The sequence below is a fragment of the Bos indicus genome, chromosome X (assembly GCF_029378745.1).
Source record: "Bos indicus isolate NIAB-ARS_2022 breed Sahiwal x Tharparkar chromosome X, NIAB-ARS_B.indTharparkar_mat_pri_1.0, whole genome shotgun sequence".
NCBI lineage: Eukaryota > Metazoa > Chordata > Mammalia > Artiodactyla > Bovidae > Bos > Bos indicus.
The window spans coordinates 148458366-148475118 of record NC_091789.1 but is presented as its reverse complement, the minus strand read 5'-3'; the positions used below and the strand labels follow the sequence as shown (position 1 = coordinate 148475118).

The 16753-nt window shown below is 44.9% G+C and overlaps 1 protein-coding gene across 4 annotated transcripts in view; it reads right to left on the bottom strand.

The window, feature by feature from the left end:
• Positions 1–4836: 4836 nt before the first annotated feature.
• NLGN4X (neuroligin 4 X-linked) overlaps positions 4837–16753 on the bottom strand; it is a 391254-nt gene continuing 379337 nt past the window's right edge. For all 4 annotated transcript variants that reach the window (XM_070785160.1, XM_070785163.1, XM_070785161.1 and 1 more), the window contains one exon: positions 4837–8605. In XM_070785160.1, the coding sequence (XP_070641261.1) occupies positions 7759–8605 (847 nt within the window). In that variant the 3' untranslated portion in view covers positions 4837–7758. The remainder of the gene's footprint in view (positions 8606–16753) is intronic.

The window sequence follows — 16753 nt, the reverse complement described above, 5'->3', positions numbered from 1 at the left end:
CTTTCTTCCAGTATCTGATGGTGGTTTAGTCGCTTACTCGTGTCCGACTCTTTGTGACCTCAACGGGCTGTGTGGCCCGCCAAGTTCCCCTATCCGTGGAGTTCTCCCGACAAGCATGCTGGAGTGGGTTGCTGTGTCCTCCTCCAGGGAAGCTTCCCAACCCAGGGATGAAATCTAGGTCTCCTGCACTGCAGGCAGATTCTTTACCCTCTGAGCCACCAGGGAAGCCCCTTCTTCCATTACTGCCTGTGGACAAACTTGAAAAAGGAGGTGACTGCCAAGGATCCTTGGAGATGCATACGCGTTGCTAACAAAATTCTCAAAGCTGCCCTTTCTCTTACCTTTAATTGGACCCTGAGGTGCAAAGTCTGTGCCTGTTTAGCAGATCAACATATAGAAATTAAGTCAACTACTGAAGGGCGCTTGACCTCCCCTTGGCAGGTGGAGGAGAAACATGAAGCCTCCTTCCCCGAATGCCACTTTGGTCCCTGGCTCCTGGGTACCTCGCCTCTTATTTATATGCATGCCTTACAGGTCAGGGGCTTCCCTGGTGGCTCAGACAGAAAAGAATTCGCCTGCAGTGCGGGAGACCTTGGTTTGATCTCCCTGGGTTGGGAAGATGCCCTGGAGAAGGGAAAGGCTACCAACTCCAGGATTCTGGCTTGGAGAATCCCATGGACACAGGAGGCTGGTGGGCTACAGTCCATGGGGTCACAAAAAATCGGACACGACTGGGCAACTGTGCATGCAATGCTTATACTAATCATACGGTGTGTTATATAAGAAAGTCAGTTTCTAATGCTTCTTTGTAGAAATACTGGCATTATGTGGCTCCAACCTTTCTCTTACCATAAACGAGCATGAAAGCATGTTACAGTAAAAGAGAAAAGTAAATAGAAGGTACCCTACGACTTCCGGTATAAACAGGAATCCAGCCATTTTAGCCTGATCACCTGGCTCCCAGGTGGATACCCTTTGTGCTGAATTATTTTTGCCATAATTCCAAGAGTCCAAAACTCCTGTGAGGAAAAACGGTGCATGTTTTCATTTTCATGACCCACCATGGAAGGTCACCTTCCCTCTAGATTGTGGACATCAAACACCCATAAAGATAAGAGTAATTGTGACATTGCAGACCATTTATTCAGCATCGGAACACTGCAAATTGTCCATTTTTCTCATAAGCCTAATACTGGAATGAGATCTCCAGGGACTATTTTGAGCAACAACAGTCATCCACTATCTTTTGATAATTTCATGTGGACCCTTTTCAAAATCTTTGTTGAATTTGTTGCCATATTGCTACGGCTGTCTATGTTCTGGTTTTCTGGCCAGGGGGTACATGGGATCTTAGTTCCCCGACCCAGGACCCACCCCGCACCCTGTACATTGATTGGAAGGCCAAGCCTTAGCCATCGGACTCCCAAGGGAAGTTCTGGCTATCTTTTCTATAAAGAGAATTTTCGTCTGTTTGGCTAGCACACCCAGATCAGCCAATGCTGACATTCTTTTGCATATATTCTCTGTAGACAAGATACAGATTGCTACTTTTCCTGGTTACCCTGATAATTGATGCAAAATGCAGAATTTTAGCTCTCCACATTACACAGTATTTTATATAAGCTCCCACATGGACACAGACACATCTGAAAACAATATTACAGGATTTCTGCTGCTACAATGGACACATTTAAATGCGATTGAGAAGCAAATTGAAAGAAGAAAATGAAATCTTCTTATGTGACGGGTACCAATTAGGTGTAGAATTAAAACGGGATTCCACGATGTCAAAGTTGATCCTGCACGCATGTATACTCAGTCGTGTCCGACTCTTCTGGGACCCCATGGACTGTAAGGTATATCCCAGGGAAGTATACTGGAGGGAAACTGCCTTTTCCTTCTCCAGGGGATTTTCCTGACGCAGGGATCAAACCCAAGTCCCATGAATCTTTTTCCATCTTCTGCCCTGGCAGGCGGATTCTTTACCAATGGTGCCACCTGGGAAACCCCTAAAGTTGACCATGTGAAAGTGAAAGTTGCTCACTCGAGTATTCGACTCTTTGTGACCCCATAGAATTCTCTAGGCCAGAATACTGGGGTGGGTAGCCTTTCCCTTCTCCAGGGGATCTTCCCAACCCAGGGATCAAACCCAGCTCTCCCACAAAAACATGACTGAGTATCATATTTCTGCTGGTACACTGGACACATTTGTCCAATTGCAGGCAGATTCTTTACCAGCTGAGCTACAAGGGAAGCCACAGGTCCTGTTAAATTCTTATCCTGTTGGAATCAAGCTGGTTCATAGAAATTTGAGTAGCAGACGTAGCGAGGGAAAACATTGCGTGTAAACAGAGCAGAGATATTAAAAGTGGAAGCATATTCCCTAAGCAGCAGCATTAAACAAAGGTAGGGATTTGCCCAGAACGTGGGATCAGGTCTCAGTCCCACTCTGCATCATTCTTCTAATAATATGAGAAGCACAGAAGGGCTTTTAAAACAGACCTATGGACATGGAGATTACTGGACAATCAGACAATGGTTTCTGACACTGAGTAACTCTACTTTGGCCACCTGATCCGAAGAGCTGACTCCCTGGAAGAGACCCTGATGCTGGGAAAGATTGAAGGCAAAAGGATGAGATGGCTGGATGGCATCATCGACTCGATGGACGTTAGTTTGGGTTAACTCTGGGAGATGGTGAAGGACAGGGAAGCCTGGTGTGCTGCAGTCCATGGGGTCGCAAAGAGCCAGACACGGCTGAGACACTCAACAGTAACGACAAAGTCTGGGGAAATGGGGTTCCTCCTATAGTCCCATTAGAATGACTCCAGTGTACTGGGATTCACGGGGTTATTACAACACATACTCCACAAAGCACCTACTGAGGCCTCACAGATAGGTGGAGGCTATAGAAGCGTCTTTGGCTGTGAACAGGTTTTCTCTCTGCATTCATATCATTCAATTGTTACATCTTTCCAAAGATGGTTTTAGAAGGCATCCGCCAAACAGGTTGCAGGCACACAGCTTCCCATCGTATGTGATAGATTATTTACAACGTTTCCTCGTGTGTCTCCTTAGACCCTGCAACCTTCCTACTCCAAATTTCATCTTCTATCCTCACTCGTTCCGGCGAAAGGCAGGGATCGCCGGCATTTTTAAAATGCCATTCCAGCAAAAGTGAGATTGCGAATGTTTAACGACCTCAAATGAACCTCCAAATTGTGCATAAAACGGCAGGGAAAATTGATAAAAATTGTGTTTTCAGATCAACCGACGTTCTACAAAATTCGATACATACACAGAGGGCACCCACAGTGTGTCCATCAGGGTGAGGGTTATGACCACATGAAAAGCACTTTAAAGTGTAATGCTATCTGTTTTCTCAAGATACAGAGATATGATAGTGATCTTTTTCTTCTTTTTTAGAGATTTTCTTTTCTTTAGGGTCTCCCTGGTGGCTCAGATGGTAAAGAATATGCCTGCAATGCAGGAGATCTGGGTTCATTTCAGTCCCTGGGCCTGAGAAGATCCCCTGAAGGAAGGCATGGCAACCCACTTAAGTATTCTTGCCTGGAGAATCCCACGGACAGAGGAATCAGGCGGGCTACAGTCCACGGGGTCACAAAGAATCGGACATGACTTAGCATGCACATATAAGTCCTGTGCACCCTCTCATTTGGCAAAGAAGCTGAATCCAACATGCGAAAAAACTTCAGAGTTTGAATACGGCATTCACAGTCTTTGCTGCCTTCCTTTGTCTGATAATTAGCTAATGTCGTCACGACACTCATGAGCTTGAGTTAAAAGTCCAAGCTGGGTTCCTTACTGGTGAAGAGCCTGGGCTATGAACACACCATCTTCCTTTGAATCTAAAGTTTTTCTGCTGCCTCATTGCTTAACCTTCCTGACTCTCAACGCCTCTAGTTTTAAAACAGAAATACTCTACATGCCTGTTCCCTTAGGCCTCTTGAGGATGTTAATCCATCATTGACTGGGGGGTGGTTTGTCCAGAAAGTAATACCTGTGGCTGGCGATTTGTTATGTAAGTGAATACTGAAATGTCTCCGGTCAATAGCTTTTGGGTAACAAAAGATGTGTTAGTATGTCTCTGGTCAATAAGTTGTTAAGATAAACAACAGCCAGGTGCAAAGCGAAGTGTGTTACTCGTTCCATCGTGTCCGACTCTTTGTGACCCCCATGGACTGTGGCCCGCCAGGCTCCTCTGTGCATGGAATTCTCCAGGCCAGAACATTGGAGTGGGTTGCCATTCCCTTCTCCAGAGGATCTTCCTGACCTAGGGATCGAACTCAGGTCTTCTGAAATACAGGCAGATTCTTTACCGTCTGAGCCACCTGGGAAGCCCCAGTGTATGGGAAGCCTGGACAGATTTGCTCTGATAGTGTGATACTAGACTTTCACCTCCTGAGTTGTATTCAAATAAACCTCTTGCTGTAGGACATATACCCAAAGGGGGCTCTTTGTTGGAAAATTTTAAGAGATGATGGCAAACACAAACCCCAGCAACACAAGAAGCTGAGGTCAAAGTAATAAACTCAAGTGTTTCATTTCAGGAAATACCCTCTTGTTACCAATTTCACCGTTCAGAGCACCCCCGCCCCCGCCCCCATGTTCAGCGTCAGGCCAAGAGAAATGTCCCTGTTGGGGACACAAAACCTGTTCCCCAGGACAAACCACAAGAAACCGGTCTGTAATCGACTGAGTTTACCACGGATCATGTACATCGAATGTATCGTTTAGCCCTGAAAGCGAGAAAGACGTCTGAAGCCGAGAAAAGAAATACGACAGGCCACCTCCAAAAAAAGAATGGACGCGTAATTATTTGCACAAAGCATTAGAAAATACTGTGATATTTTATTATTAAAAATGCTGCTGAAAAGTTTATACATATGTGTCCAGCCATATATATCTTCTATCATTACTTAAGGCAAAATCAAAAACAAAATCGCAAAATAATAATCCGAGAAACCATTAAACCCTGCGTGCCAGTGAAGTTCAAGAATAAAAGCCTAGGAAAGTTTTTTTTTTTAACTTATTTTTTTTCTCAGTTTTCTCTTTTTTATAGATAGCAAGTATATTTTATTCTCATAGAACTCTATGAAGATTCTATAACTTCTTTCCATGTAGAAATAAGATATCATTTAAGGTGTATTAAATTGCTTTTGATCATAACCCTTTGTAAAAGCTAAAGTTATTCACTTAACAAGAACTCTTTTTTTTTTTTCCTTATCCAAATGTCACAAGCCTGATACATTACTGTGCATATTGCTAGCAGAAGACGATTGGAAATACTAAACAAATACTGAAATTCACATCACAAACAGACCGGTCCCACACGGCTGTCGAGTGCCACTTCCCCTGTAACTTCCTGGACAGCCTATTTGTGGTCACTTAGCTGGGGTAATAAATACATAGCTTGCAGAAATGGTCTGATGGGAGCTTTAACACAGGATGATCGAAAACCTTACCCATGACACCTCTGAGCTGCAGGAGTGTGCACTTCACTCTGTGCAAAGTTGGGATTACATTTCACGTACACAGACTCACTCTTAAAATCTGAACCAAGATGAACAGCAGAATTTGCTGGGAGATCGGTCTGCACTGACTTCCTAAGAACTCTGTTTTTCTGGGGGTTGCGGGGTGGAGGGCGGTCATTTTCAAAGACTTTGGAGAAGTGCTGTTACAGTTTTAGTCTAGGGGTTCCGGTAATCAAAGATTGTACCAAGGGATGAGGAATTTGGACTGTCTTTCTTGAGAACGTGCACCTTAGCTGAGTTGCTCTGATAACCACGCCCCAAGACATCCCATCTTTGGCTACTATTTCCTGGCTTGGCGATGGGTTTTTGAAAGCCAAAACTTCAAGTCACCATGGTTGCTATCGATTTTCCTTCGACTTAACGATACCTGCGTGATATCCCTTAAGGAAAGCTAAAACGACCATAAGAAAATGACTTGGTGTCGGAGGCGCCGAGATTCTCATCCCCACCTCATCAGTGAAGAATGGCTGAATATTTCCGTGTGTTATCTTGACAGTCAAGCCATTCTCTAACTTCCTGGAAAACCCACACAAAGCCCTTGGAGTGTTCTCTCCCTTCCTTGGTCTCCTGTCTGTGATAGTCCCGGATCAGTGACGGATACGCAAAATGCACAAAAGATAACCATTTCAGACAAGCGTAATGTTTTACCCCATAAATGATCCAAAGAATTCAAAAACAACAACAACCACAAAAAAAACCCCGCTTACTGATAAATAATGGACTTGACTGCTTTTACCAGAAAGGAAAGACACATGCCCCCTCCCTCGATCTGATTAGCTAAGCTGAACAGGTATTTCTGCAGCTGCCGGGGAACACAGAGATGTATTGACTCAGCAGACCGCCGGCCCACCAAACACAAGCTTTCTTTCTCTCTTTTGGCAGGACCCTGGGTGTGGGAAGCGACTCTTCCTTAACAGATTCAAAGAGCCACAGCTACAGAACGAGACTTGTATTCTGCTCCCCACACCCTCCCCTCCCAGGCCCTGCGATTTCTCTGATACGCGTATCTAAGTCAACAAGCTTTTAAATAGACTCCACGCTGGGGATCCTTCTTGCGGGGGGTGGGGGAGCGGTTGCAACTTCATGAAGTTTTTAACAACCCAAAAATAAAAGTTTGCCTAAAAAAAAAAAAAAAAAACAGTCTTCTAAGAATGCCGTCGCATGCACTTTCCAGCCCAAAAACAAAAAAAAAAAAAAGTGGGGAGAGAGCCCGGTCACAGGGACGGTCAGAGTCCGCCGCGTGACAACCATATCCTCTTACAAATGAAATGCCTTAGAAAACCCCGTGTCTGTTGGCCACAAGGATTTAAGAAGAAGAAGCCCCTCTGTGTCTTGGAGGGAACAGACGTGATATGACTAATGTATATACCGATTTATATACATACAGACCACAATGAAGAAAGCACAACCTTGCTAAAAGCTCTTTCAAACTGAAAACACCAATAAAAGCGTTTTTTTTTTTTTTGCTTGTTTTTTTTTTGTTTTGTTTTTTCTCTCCGTTTTGTTTAAACTCACAGCTATATACATTTTCTTTCTTTCTGTTTTTTTTTTTTTACAAAGTTTCTTAAATATAGTTCAGGCTGGCAAAACATCTCTTTGCACAGAACTCTAGGTATGTAACTGCATAGTCTGTTCGTTTAATAATAAAATTCTACTTTTCCTTCTTTTCTGGATTACTGCTCTGTATGCTGGGTAAAAGCCCACAGACTCTTTTCGTTTGTTTTTCACTTAAGGAGAGCCATCTGTCGTGTGGCACATAAAGAACTTTATTTATTTTTTTTCAACTGTGATTTAAAAAAAAAAAAAAAAAAGAATTAGTGTCCCTGGCTGAGTTCCAGAAAGGTGTCAGCTTCTACGGTCACGGTTGGAAACGCCCAGGTCCTTGATTCGTCGACGTCCTTGTCGCGCTCAAGTAGGCTTGGATGGTGGTGGGTCTTAAAAGCAGAACTGTGACAGCGAATGGATACCGTTTCACATTTCGTCGGGTTGAAAGTTGATCTCGTGGTACCGGGAAATGCCAGCATGGGAGGTCTGTAAAGACACAATGGTTGCCCTTTTGGGGTTTGTGTGTGTGTGTGTGTGTGTCTTAAGCCAGTGGGATGAAACACATTCCTTGTTTGGAGATGGTGCTTCTTTGTCCCTCTTCCCGTTGCAGGGGGCGGGGTGGCAAGAGGGCGGGGAGGGGAAGGAGGGGACTGCAGAGCTATACTCTGGTGGTGGAGTGTCCGTGTGGTATGTTTGTGCTGTTCTGGCCTCCGCTGAAGGTGTTGAATGTGTGCAGCGGCTGCATGCCCGTGAGCGTGTTGGGGATCATGGTGATGGTGTTGGGGGTCATGAGTGGGATGTCGTCGGGAGACCTGCGGAGCGTGAGCGTGTAGTCCGGCGGGCAGGTGAGCCTCAGCGTGTCGTGGGCCTGCAGCGACTCGCACTCGTGGTCCAGCTGCTTCATCTGCAGGGACATGATCTCCTCGTTCTGGATGTGCGCGATGTCATTGGCAGCGTTCCTCTGCGGGCTGGGGCGCCGGTGGGTCTCGTGGCGTCTCTTGTCCTTCTTGTAGTAGAGGGCGGCAAAGGCCAGGATGTTCAGGAACAGCAGGGACGCCCCCACGGCGATGGTGACGCTCAGCTCGGTGGAGTAATCCCGTTTGGTCTCGATGAGGACAGTGGTGTCCTCGGGCCCCGTCTTGTGAGGGTCCTTGGAGTGCTTGGGGTTGCTGTTGGCTGGGGTGATGGCCGGGCGTTTCGTCGTGGGCCAGATCTTGGAGGGCGACCGCCGGGTCCCGTAGGGGAAGGACGTCATGTCCGGAGGGGGCACCTTGGTGGTGGTAGACACGTACTGGAATATCTCATTCAAATTGTGCAGGTGTGGGACCAGTTCCAGCCAGAAGGCGACTTTCGTGGCTCGATAGTGATCCCTCACGCGGGGCTTCAAGCCAATGTGCAGATACAGCTGGTCTTTGGGGTTATACTTGGACCAGGCCACTTCCTCAAAGCGGTTGGGTTTTGTGTGAATGAACTTGGTGTCCTGTGGAACAGGCTGATTGGGGTCACTGAGGACAGAAGGGAGAGAGAGAAAAGAGAGGAAAAAAAGAAGGTCACACTCTTCCGCAAGTCACAAGTCAATTTTAATCAAGCAAAACGAAATGACAGTCAGATCATCTCACGTGTTTATTGATACGCGCACAGTACCGAAGTGGCAATGAGTACCCTGTGGTTTAATCCACGTGTGCCTACCATTCCGCCTTGTCTGTAGAAGAATCCCCTCTTACCTTAACCTTTAAAATAAGTCCCAATGAAAACACGATACCGTTTCTGTAACATTTCTGTATTTTTAACGCACCCAGTTGTCTTCCAAACTTGGAGATTTTTCAGGAGGAAAACAAACGTGTCTCGGATATGGTTCAGGATTTCAAATTTAAACTACTTTGGTTGGAAAATTTTCAGCATTTCAGGCTGAACTACTTTTGGAGTCACTAACCTCAACCAGAGACTGAGCAGCCCCCCTAAAGGCGGGGACGGGGGTGGGCATCTGGCAATACCTGGAGATGTTTTTGGTTGTTATACATGAAGGATGGTGCCATGAATGAAGGTAGATACCATGATGACTGTCAAATACTCTCCAGGGCACAGGACAGCTCCCCCCACCCCCACAGCAAAGAAATTTTTCATCCCAGATGTCAACAGTATTAAACTTGAGAAATCCTGATTTGGAGATTATTGTCCAAAATGTGTACATTCTCTTTCTTCCTCAAGAACTGCTTCTTAGGTAGATGGATATATATTGCAGTTATAACAATTAAAATATGTTAAAAATGCAAAAAAAAAGAATCTGGCTTCTGTCATTACAAAATGTTAATAAATAAGAAATATGCATCCACGGTTTGAGGTCTATTAGACATACGTACATAACTTGAAAAGCTTTTGAAGACTGAGTCACGTGAAGATCAAATAACATTCCATTGATGTCGTACGTTTGGCAAGACTGTGCTTTTAGACATGCTGAAGTCAAGGATTTTAGGAAAAATACCACAAGATGCAGTAAACTGAGGGTTTTTATAGATTTCAAGTGTCCGGACTTCCCTGGTGGCTCAGACGGTAAAGCGTCTGTCTGCAATGTGGGAGACCCGGGTTCGATCCCTGGGTCGGGAAGATCCCCTGGAGAAGGAAATGGCAATCCACTCCAGTACTCTTGCCTGGAAAATCGCATGGACAGAGGAGCCTGGTAGGCTACAGTCCATGGGGTCGCAAAGAGTCGGACACGACTGAGTGACTTAACTTTCACTTTCAGCAACTATGAACCTGACATCCCCCGTGATGTACATGAACGGCCACAGGCAGAAGGACAATCATCAATATTGAAAGATTCTCCACAGAACATGGTACTTGAAACATGGTTGCCACCCAGCTTTTTTTTAAGAGAATCCTCTCAAAGATATACTCTAATTTCTTCCATTTTTTTTTTTTTTTAGGCTTGGTAAAGTGACCTGTAAGACAGATTTTGTCTTTTCACGTTTGCTGGTTTGGAACACCTGAGATTGTGCATGATAAAAGTCACCTCGGGGAGAGCAGTGACCTCTCAGAAGTGGCGTGCAGACCTAGCTCGCCCTGGTCTACTGCTGTGGGTGCCCTAACCTCCACGTTCCAGGCAACGCCTTATTGGCAACACACTTATAAAGCCACCACCTCTTGGCTTATGTGCCAGAAGGCTGGGGCACCAGAAGGTTCCAGTGGAAGACCCAACGTCTGCAGACATTCCCAGGTGGCACGCAGGCTTCAAGTGATACCTTTGACCCACAGATCCAGGCATTGCCATAGGGAGGGCTTTAGTCTTCAGTCTGAGGCTGTGAACATCATGAACATACATTAAGCTGTGCCTTTCTCCCGCTTCACAAGTTGGGAGATGTCGAGCAAATTCTTAAACCTCTCTTATCCTGATCTATAAACTGGATATGAATATTGGGATTGGAATTAAGTGAGGAAGCCGTAATAGTCCTGGTGTATAGAAAGAGTGCATTAATACGTCAGAATACCTACAAACTGGCAGAGAAGACTATAAATAATAAACGGTATATATTCACAGTGTAAATCTTATGTGCTTAGTCGCTCAGCCGTGTCCAACCCTTTGCAACCCCATAGGCTGCAGCCCACCAGGCTTCCCTTTCCATGGAAAATTTTCAGACAAGAATCCTGGAGTGTGGGTTGCCATTTCCTCCTCCAGAGGATCTTCCCGACCCAAGGATCAAACCCACATCTCTTCTATATCCTGCATTGGCAGGTGGGTTCTTTAATACTGCACCACCTGGGAAGCCCACAGATCTTATACTATATACTTTATATAGCACGTACTGCATAAAAGTATACTGTGTACTAGCTTATATGGTACAGTATATAATATAGTGTATGCTGCATAACGATACTGTTTATGTGATACACTGTAGACTGTATATCATACATACTGTTGTAAAGCATATTGTATGTATCATAGCATATATGTTACATTATATACTTCATATAGTTTATGCTGTGTCAAAGTGTCCTGTATACAACAGTATATATGTGTTATATGGTATACTTTGTATACAGTATAGTGCATTTTTATATACTTATATAAAATGTTTCATATATATACTTATATGGGCTTCCCTGGTGGCTCAGATGTTAAAGCATCTGCCTGCAAAGAGGGAGACCTAGGTTCAATCCCTGGATCGGGAAGATCCCCTGGAGAAGGGAATGGCAACTCACTCAAGTAGTCTTGTCTGGGAAATCTCATGGACTGAGGAACCTGGCGGGCTGCAGTCCACGGGGTCGCAAAGGGTAGGACACGACTGAGCAACTAACACTTCCACTTCACTTTCACATACGCTGTATACCACAGGATGGACGGTACTTTGTATGTTTATCATTAGAGATGGTGATACAGCATCACTTGACTCAGTGGACATGAATCTGAGCAAACGCTGGGAGATAGTGGAGGACAGGGAAGCCTGGCGTGTTGCAATCCGTGGGGCTGCAAAGAGTCAAGCATGACTTAGTAACCAAACAACGACATCATGTATATAGTGTGCCCTGTACAAAAGGATACCATTGTATCATAGCTTGTATGGCTCACTCTATACTGTATATAATAAATGCTGTATCACATACAATATGTATATTATATAATGTGGATACAGACCGCAGCCCACCAGGCTCTCCCGTCCCTGGGATTCTCCAGGCAAGAACCCTGGAGTGGGTTGCCATTTCCTTCTCCAATGCATGAAAGTGAAAAGGTAAAGTGAAGTCGCTCAGTCGTGTCCAACTCTTAACAACCCCCATGGACTGCAACCTACCAGGCTCCTCCGTCCGTGGGATTTTCGAGGCAAGACTACTGGAGTGGGGTGCCACTGTCTTCTCCGGACAGCATATATTGCATGAAATTGTACTGCATGCCGGGCTTCCCTGGTGGCTCAGACTGTAAAGAATCCACCTGCACTGCAGGAGACAGAGGAGACCTGGGTTCCATCCCTGGGTTGGGAAGATCCCCTGGAGAAGGGAATGGCAACCCACTCCAGTATTCCTGCCTGGAGAATCCCATGGACAGAGAAGCCTGGCGGGGCTACAGTCCATGAGGTTGCAAAGAGTCAGATTCCTCTGAGTGACTAACACTTTCCCTTTCCTCATACTGCATATTATAAGACTTCCTGCATACTATATATTCACACGGATAGATGGATAGATACATTATATGACCTACACATATGATTACATATGTGGCATGCAAGATAAATAAACTGCAACTGCTGTGCTATTAGTGACATGAAAATATATAAAAAATATACCATAAGCTTTCTTATCCATGTGTTCATGTATAACCGTTGATGTATTCTAAAATAATCTGCCTTTGTGCTTTTATTTTTACATGTTTTAGAAAAAATGTTGGATGCAATATAGCATCTAGCATTCTCTTACTTGAGTCTTCTGAAATAAAGTGTTGGAAAATTCCTATTTAATTGTACTTGCCATGGAAACATTTTTATAAAATAAAACTAAGAGGCTGAGAGTAAGAATTGATTTTTATTGTTCTAAAAGCAATGAAAGGGAGCAAGGATTTCTACTCTTTTTGAATTAATCTGATTTCACAGAATCAGGCCTTCTGGTTCTACTGACTTTTTATTAAAGAGCTGGCATCTAGGAAAGAGTGTTTATGTTAGATATTTGGCTTTTTTTTTTCGGCATTTGGTGTACATTTGAAAGGTAAAGAAAACATGTTTATTTTGTTCTCAGAGAATAAAGGATTTTGAAAATCCAGGTAAGTACGCTTTAGCCCCAAAACAATCTGTGAAAGTTCTTGGCGATGCACCGTCAGAAGCCTTAAACGGAGATAAATGTGGGGCGCTTGTGGAAGGAAGCTCATCGCTTTCTGGTGTCAAACACTCTGAAGCAAGCAAGATCTCTACGTGGGGTACCAGGGCCTTGTTTTTTAGACTTTTCTTCAGCACACCGTGTTGTTTAATTCCCACAGGCAAAACTAAAGATTAGCATGATTAAGGAGAGAATGAAACAAACACATCTTCTCTCTGAAGGTCCATTTTCACCCGTCATATTTCACTTGCAGCACCACCTTGGCAGCTGGCGGTTAAATGCGTGTTCGGGGTCTTGCGGCTCATTTTATTTGGGACAGACGGGTAACACGATTTCTTTACAGACACCAATGACCCCTCTGACGGGCTCTTCTGGAGGTTGGTATGAGGTCTGCCTCACCCCTAAAACAAGGTCGTGCTTGACTATTTTTCCTTAGACGTCTGAGAAGAAAATTACCCCCTACAGCAAGAATCATGTGTTTGGTCCATCCCGTACCGCAGGGAGTGATGTTCACTCACTGAGCTTAAAATGCTTCGGGACAACAAAGGTCACTTTTAACACCAGACTTGGGCTGCAACGGTTTCAAAGCCATCTTCTCCGTTTCTTGAGCTCTGCAAAGACTGCACAAAAGCGGATGCAGAAATTGACCACAGGATGTGAGCAAAGTCAAGAGTAGAGATGGCATCGGAAAGCCAATGCAAAGCATGTCATTCTTCTACCCACTCGACCTACACCAGTATACTCAGACAGACATCCAATATATGCTTGCCTTTCCTACATCATATACATTGGCTTGTTGGCCAAGTGCCTTCCCAACTCTAAATTCCAAGAGGCTCTGAGTCTTCAAAGTAGAATACTTGAAAAGTACCATTCACGGGCCGTGACTTCTGCTGGGACTCTCATTCTGCCCTTCTTATCCAACATGCAGAAGCCAAATTGCAATGGTCCCTGATGGACAAACACCAGATTTCTAGTCACCGGTCCTGCCTAAAGAGGTGGGAATCTGTGACAAAGAGTTGCAGTCTGTGTGATATTCGTAAACCTTGGGATGAACTTTAACCTTTCCTTGACAGTACTTCTGATGTATCATGGAGCTCTCCAAGGAGCTTAATACTTAAAGGTTCTGGTTTCACTGTCCCCCCCGACCCCAGCACTGTTTCAGTAGAGTCTTTTCACCTGGATGATTGAAACGGTCTCCTAGCAACAAGAGCATCCTTCCATCCTCCTTCCATCCTTCCCTCTTCTCTCTCCCTCCTTCCTTCCTAGCTTCCTTCTTCCTTCCCTCCTACCCTGCCTTCAGTGCCTGCTAACTCACCATCCCCACATTGTTTTTCTGTGCTTAACAAAGAGCCTGTGCCATACCAGAAATGTGTAGGTTTACGCCTACAAGTAAGGCCAGAGCTGTCAGCTGTGGTCAAATGCAAAGCAGCCAAAGCATTCACTTCATCTCGGCAGAGGGATGAACAACCAGGAACACGGGATGCTGGTAACAAGGTTCAACAGATCCAAAGTTCCACCCAGTGATCACATCTAAGCATGCTTCAATTCAGCACAATCCTTTCTTCTCAGTCACATGCTGAGACAGATACCATGACATAATATTCTTAGAACCACATGCTCTCTCTGCACCCATGGGGAGCAGTCGATGGTATAGTCAAGTGTATTCAATCATGTTTTGAGAGTCACTGCCTCAAGATAAGGTGTGAGACCCCTCATGGCATCAGAAATGGTTCATCCATGGCTGCTCCCTGACTGACATCAGATAACATGTGAGACCCCCACATGACATCAGAAATGGTTTATCCCATGGCTGCTCTTGAAGGGACATCAGATAAGGTGTGAGATCCCGCATGACATCAGAGATGGTTTATGCCATGGCTGCTCCCTGAGGGACATCAGATAAGGTGTGAGACCCCTCATGACATCAGAGATGGTTTATCCCATAACTGCTTCCTGAGTGACATCAGATAAGGTGTGAGACCCCCTCATGGTATCAGAGATGGTTCATCCATGGCTGCTCCCTGAGGGACATCAGATAAGGTGTGAGGCCCCTCAGGACATCAGAGATGGTTTATCCCATGGCTGCTCCCTGACTGACATCAGATAAGGTGTGAGACCCCTCATGACATCAGAGATGGTTCATCCATGGCTGCTCCCTGACTGACATCAGATAAGGTGTGAGACCCCTCATGACATCAGAGATGGTTCATCCATGGCTGCTCCCTGAGGGACATCAGATAAGCTGTGAGACCCCTCATGACATCAGAGATGGTTTATCCCATGGCTGCTCCCTGAGGGACATCAGATAAGCTGTGAGACCCTTCATGACATCAGAGATGGTTTATCCCATGGCTGCTCCCTGAGGGACATCAGATAAGCTGTGAGACCCCTCAAGACATCAGAGATGGTTTACCCCATGCCTCTCCCTTATTGGGACAATGGTACCACACTTTCCATAGCAGGACCACTTTTTAGCCCCTAGTGAAAAGAATACCTCTTCCACACATGGCCGCTTACACCATTATCCTATTTGAAGTAAGCAGTTAAATAAATTGAAGTCTTTTAGAGAATTAACTAGCGACCACCCGTGAAGCCGTGTCATCCGTTGGCAAACACCTCGGTCACCATCTGTGCCATCAGCTCAGTCTCCCGTTTTCTGGTTAACCAGACACCACTCAATAGTGGTCCTCCCCAAGTTACATCTGAAATTGCACATTTGCACTGTAGGTCAGAGGAAGGTCTGAGTAACTTCTTTGGAAGACGACTCGAGTCACTCCAATGGCCTTTCAAACGAGTTGTGAAAACTCACTGCATTAACGTCTCCAAGGATGATCTCAGCCACGCTCCACGTGGACCCCGGGAGCAAAAATAGCTCCGGCTTGGATAAAGTCCAGATTCTTCAGACTAACTTCCAAGGCCATCCATCAGTCAGTCTCAACTTGCTACTGCAATGACATCTCTACCTGAAGTTTTGGACTCCGGTCAGAAGATGGGGCTATTCCTCCAAGCTGCATCCTTATTTCTTAGTCTTGTACACCAGCAACTTTATGAAATCCCAAAGCATACTAAACACACCCCACTAACGCCCATAAGAGTGACCTGGAGCAGCCATCAAGCCCAAGTTACTCTGTATCTCCAAGGCTACGTTCCTCAGATGAGGGGCGTGGACCACAGGCATCTGCCCCAGTGATTTTAGAAAATGGAATTACAGCATTAAAAACCACTCAACGCGTTACCCTGATATTCTGATTACAGTTAAAATAGATCTAGAAGAGTAAACAAATTCCCTCAGATAAACACTTTCAATACGTAGAAGTAATTCAATTTCCCTAAATGAATAAACAAACCAAAACAAACAAAAAAAAGAGTCATACCTTAAAAAAAAAAACACTCAACATTTCAAACACTCAACATTTGCAATCCTAGCTTAGTCGCCCACAGGTTCTGGTTAAAGTACCCATTTGGTCTAAGTATTTCTCTACCATCTGATGGCATTAATTAATTCCCTTTACCTTTTTCTTTCTTTTTCTGTTTTTATAACACTGAGAGAGAATTCATCTCAGAGCCTTTGGCAGGCGAGAACAGCTAATGAGAGTTTAATGGCTTTATTTGGATTTTTCAGTTTTCTTTAATGGCTCTGTTAAATGGGTGATGAACGATCCTAGCTTTCCATTTAAGAAAGTCATGTAAAAACTTTTCCCCAAAACACGTAAGAGAAATAGAAAGTGGGTGGCTGTCACAAAGGTGAGTCACGATGTTGTGTTTAGATATTATGGAGTGACGATGGGTTAGGCTGTTACCATCACGGATGGGCGTGGCCACAGTGCACGGAATGTTCTTTGCTTCAAGGGAAGGCA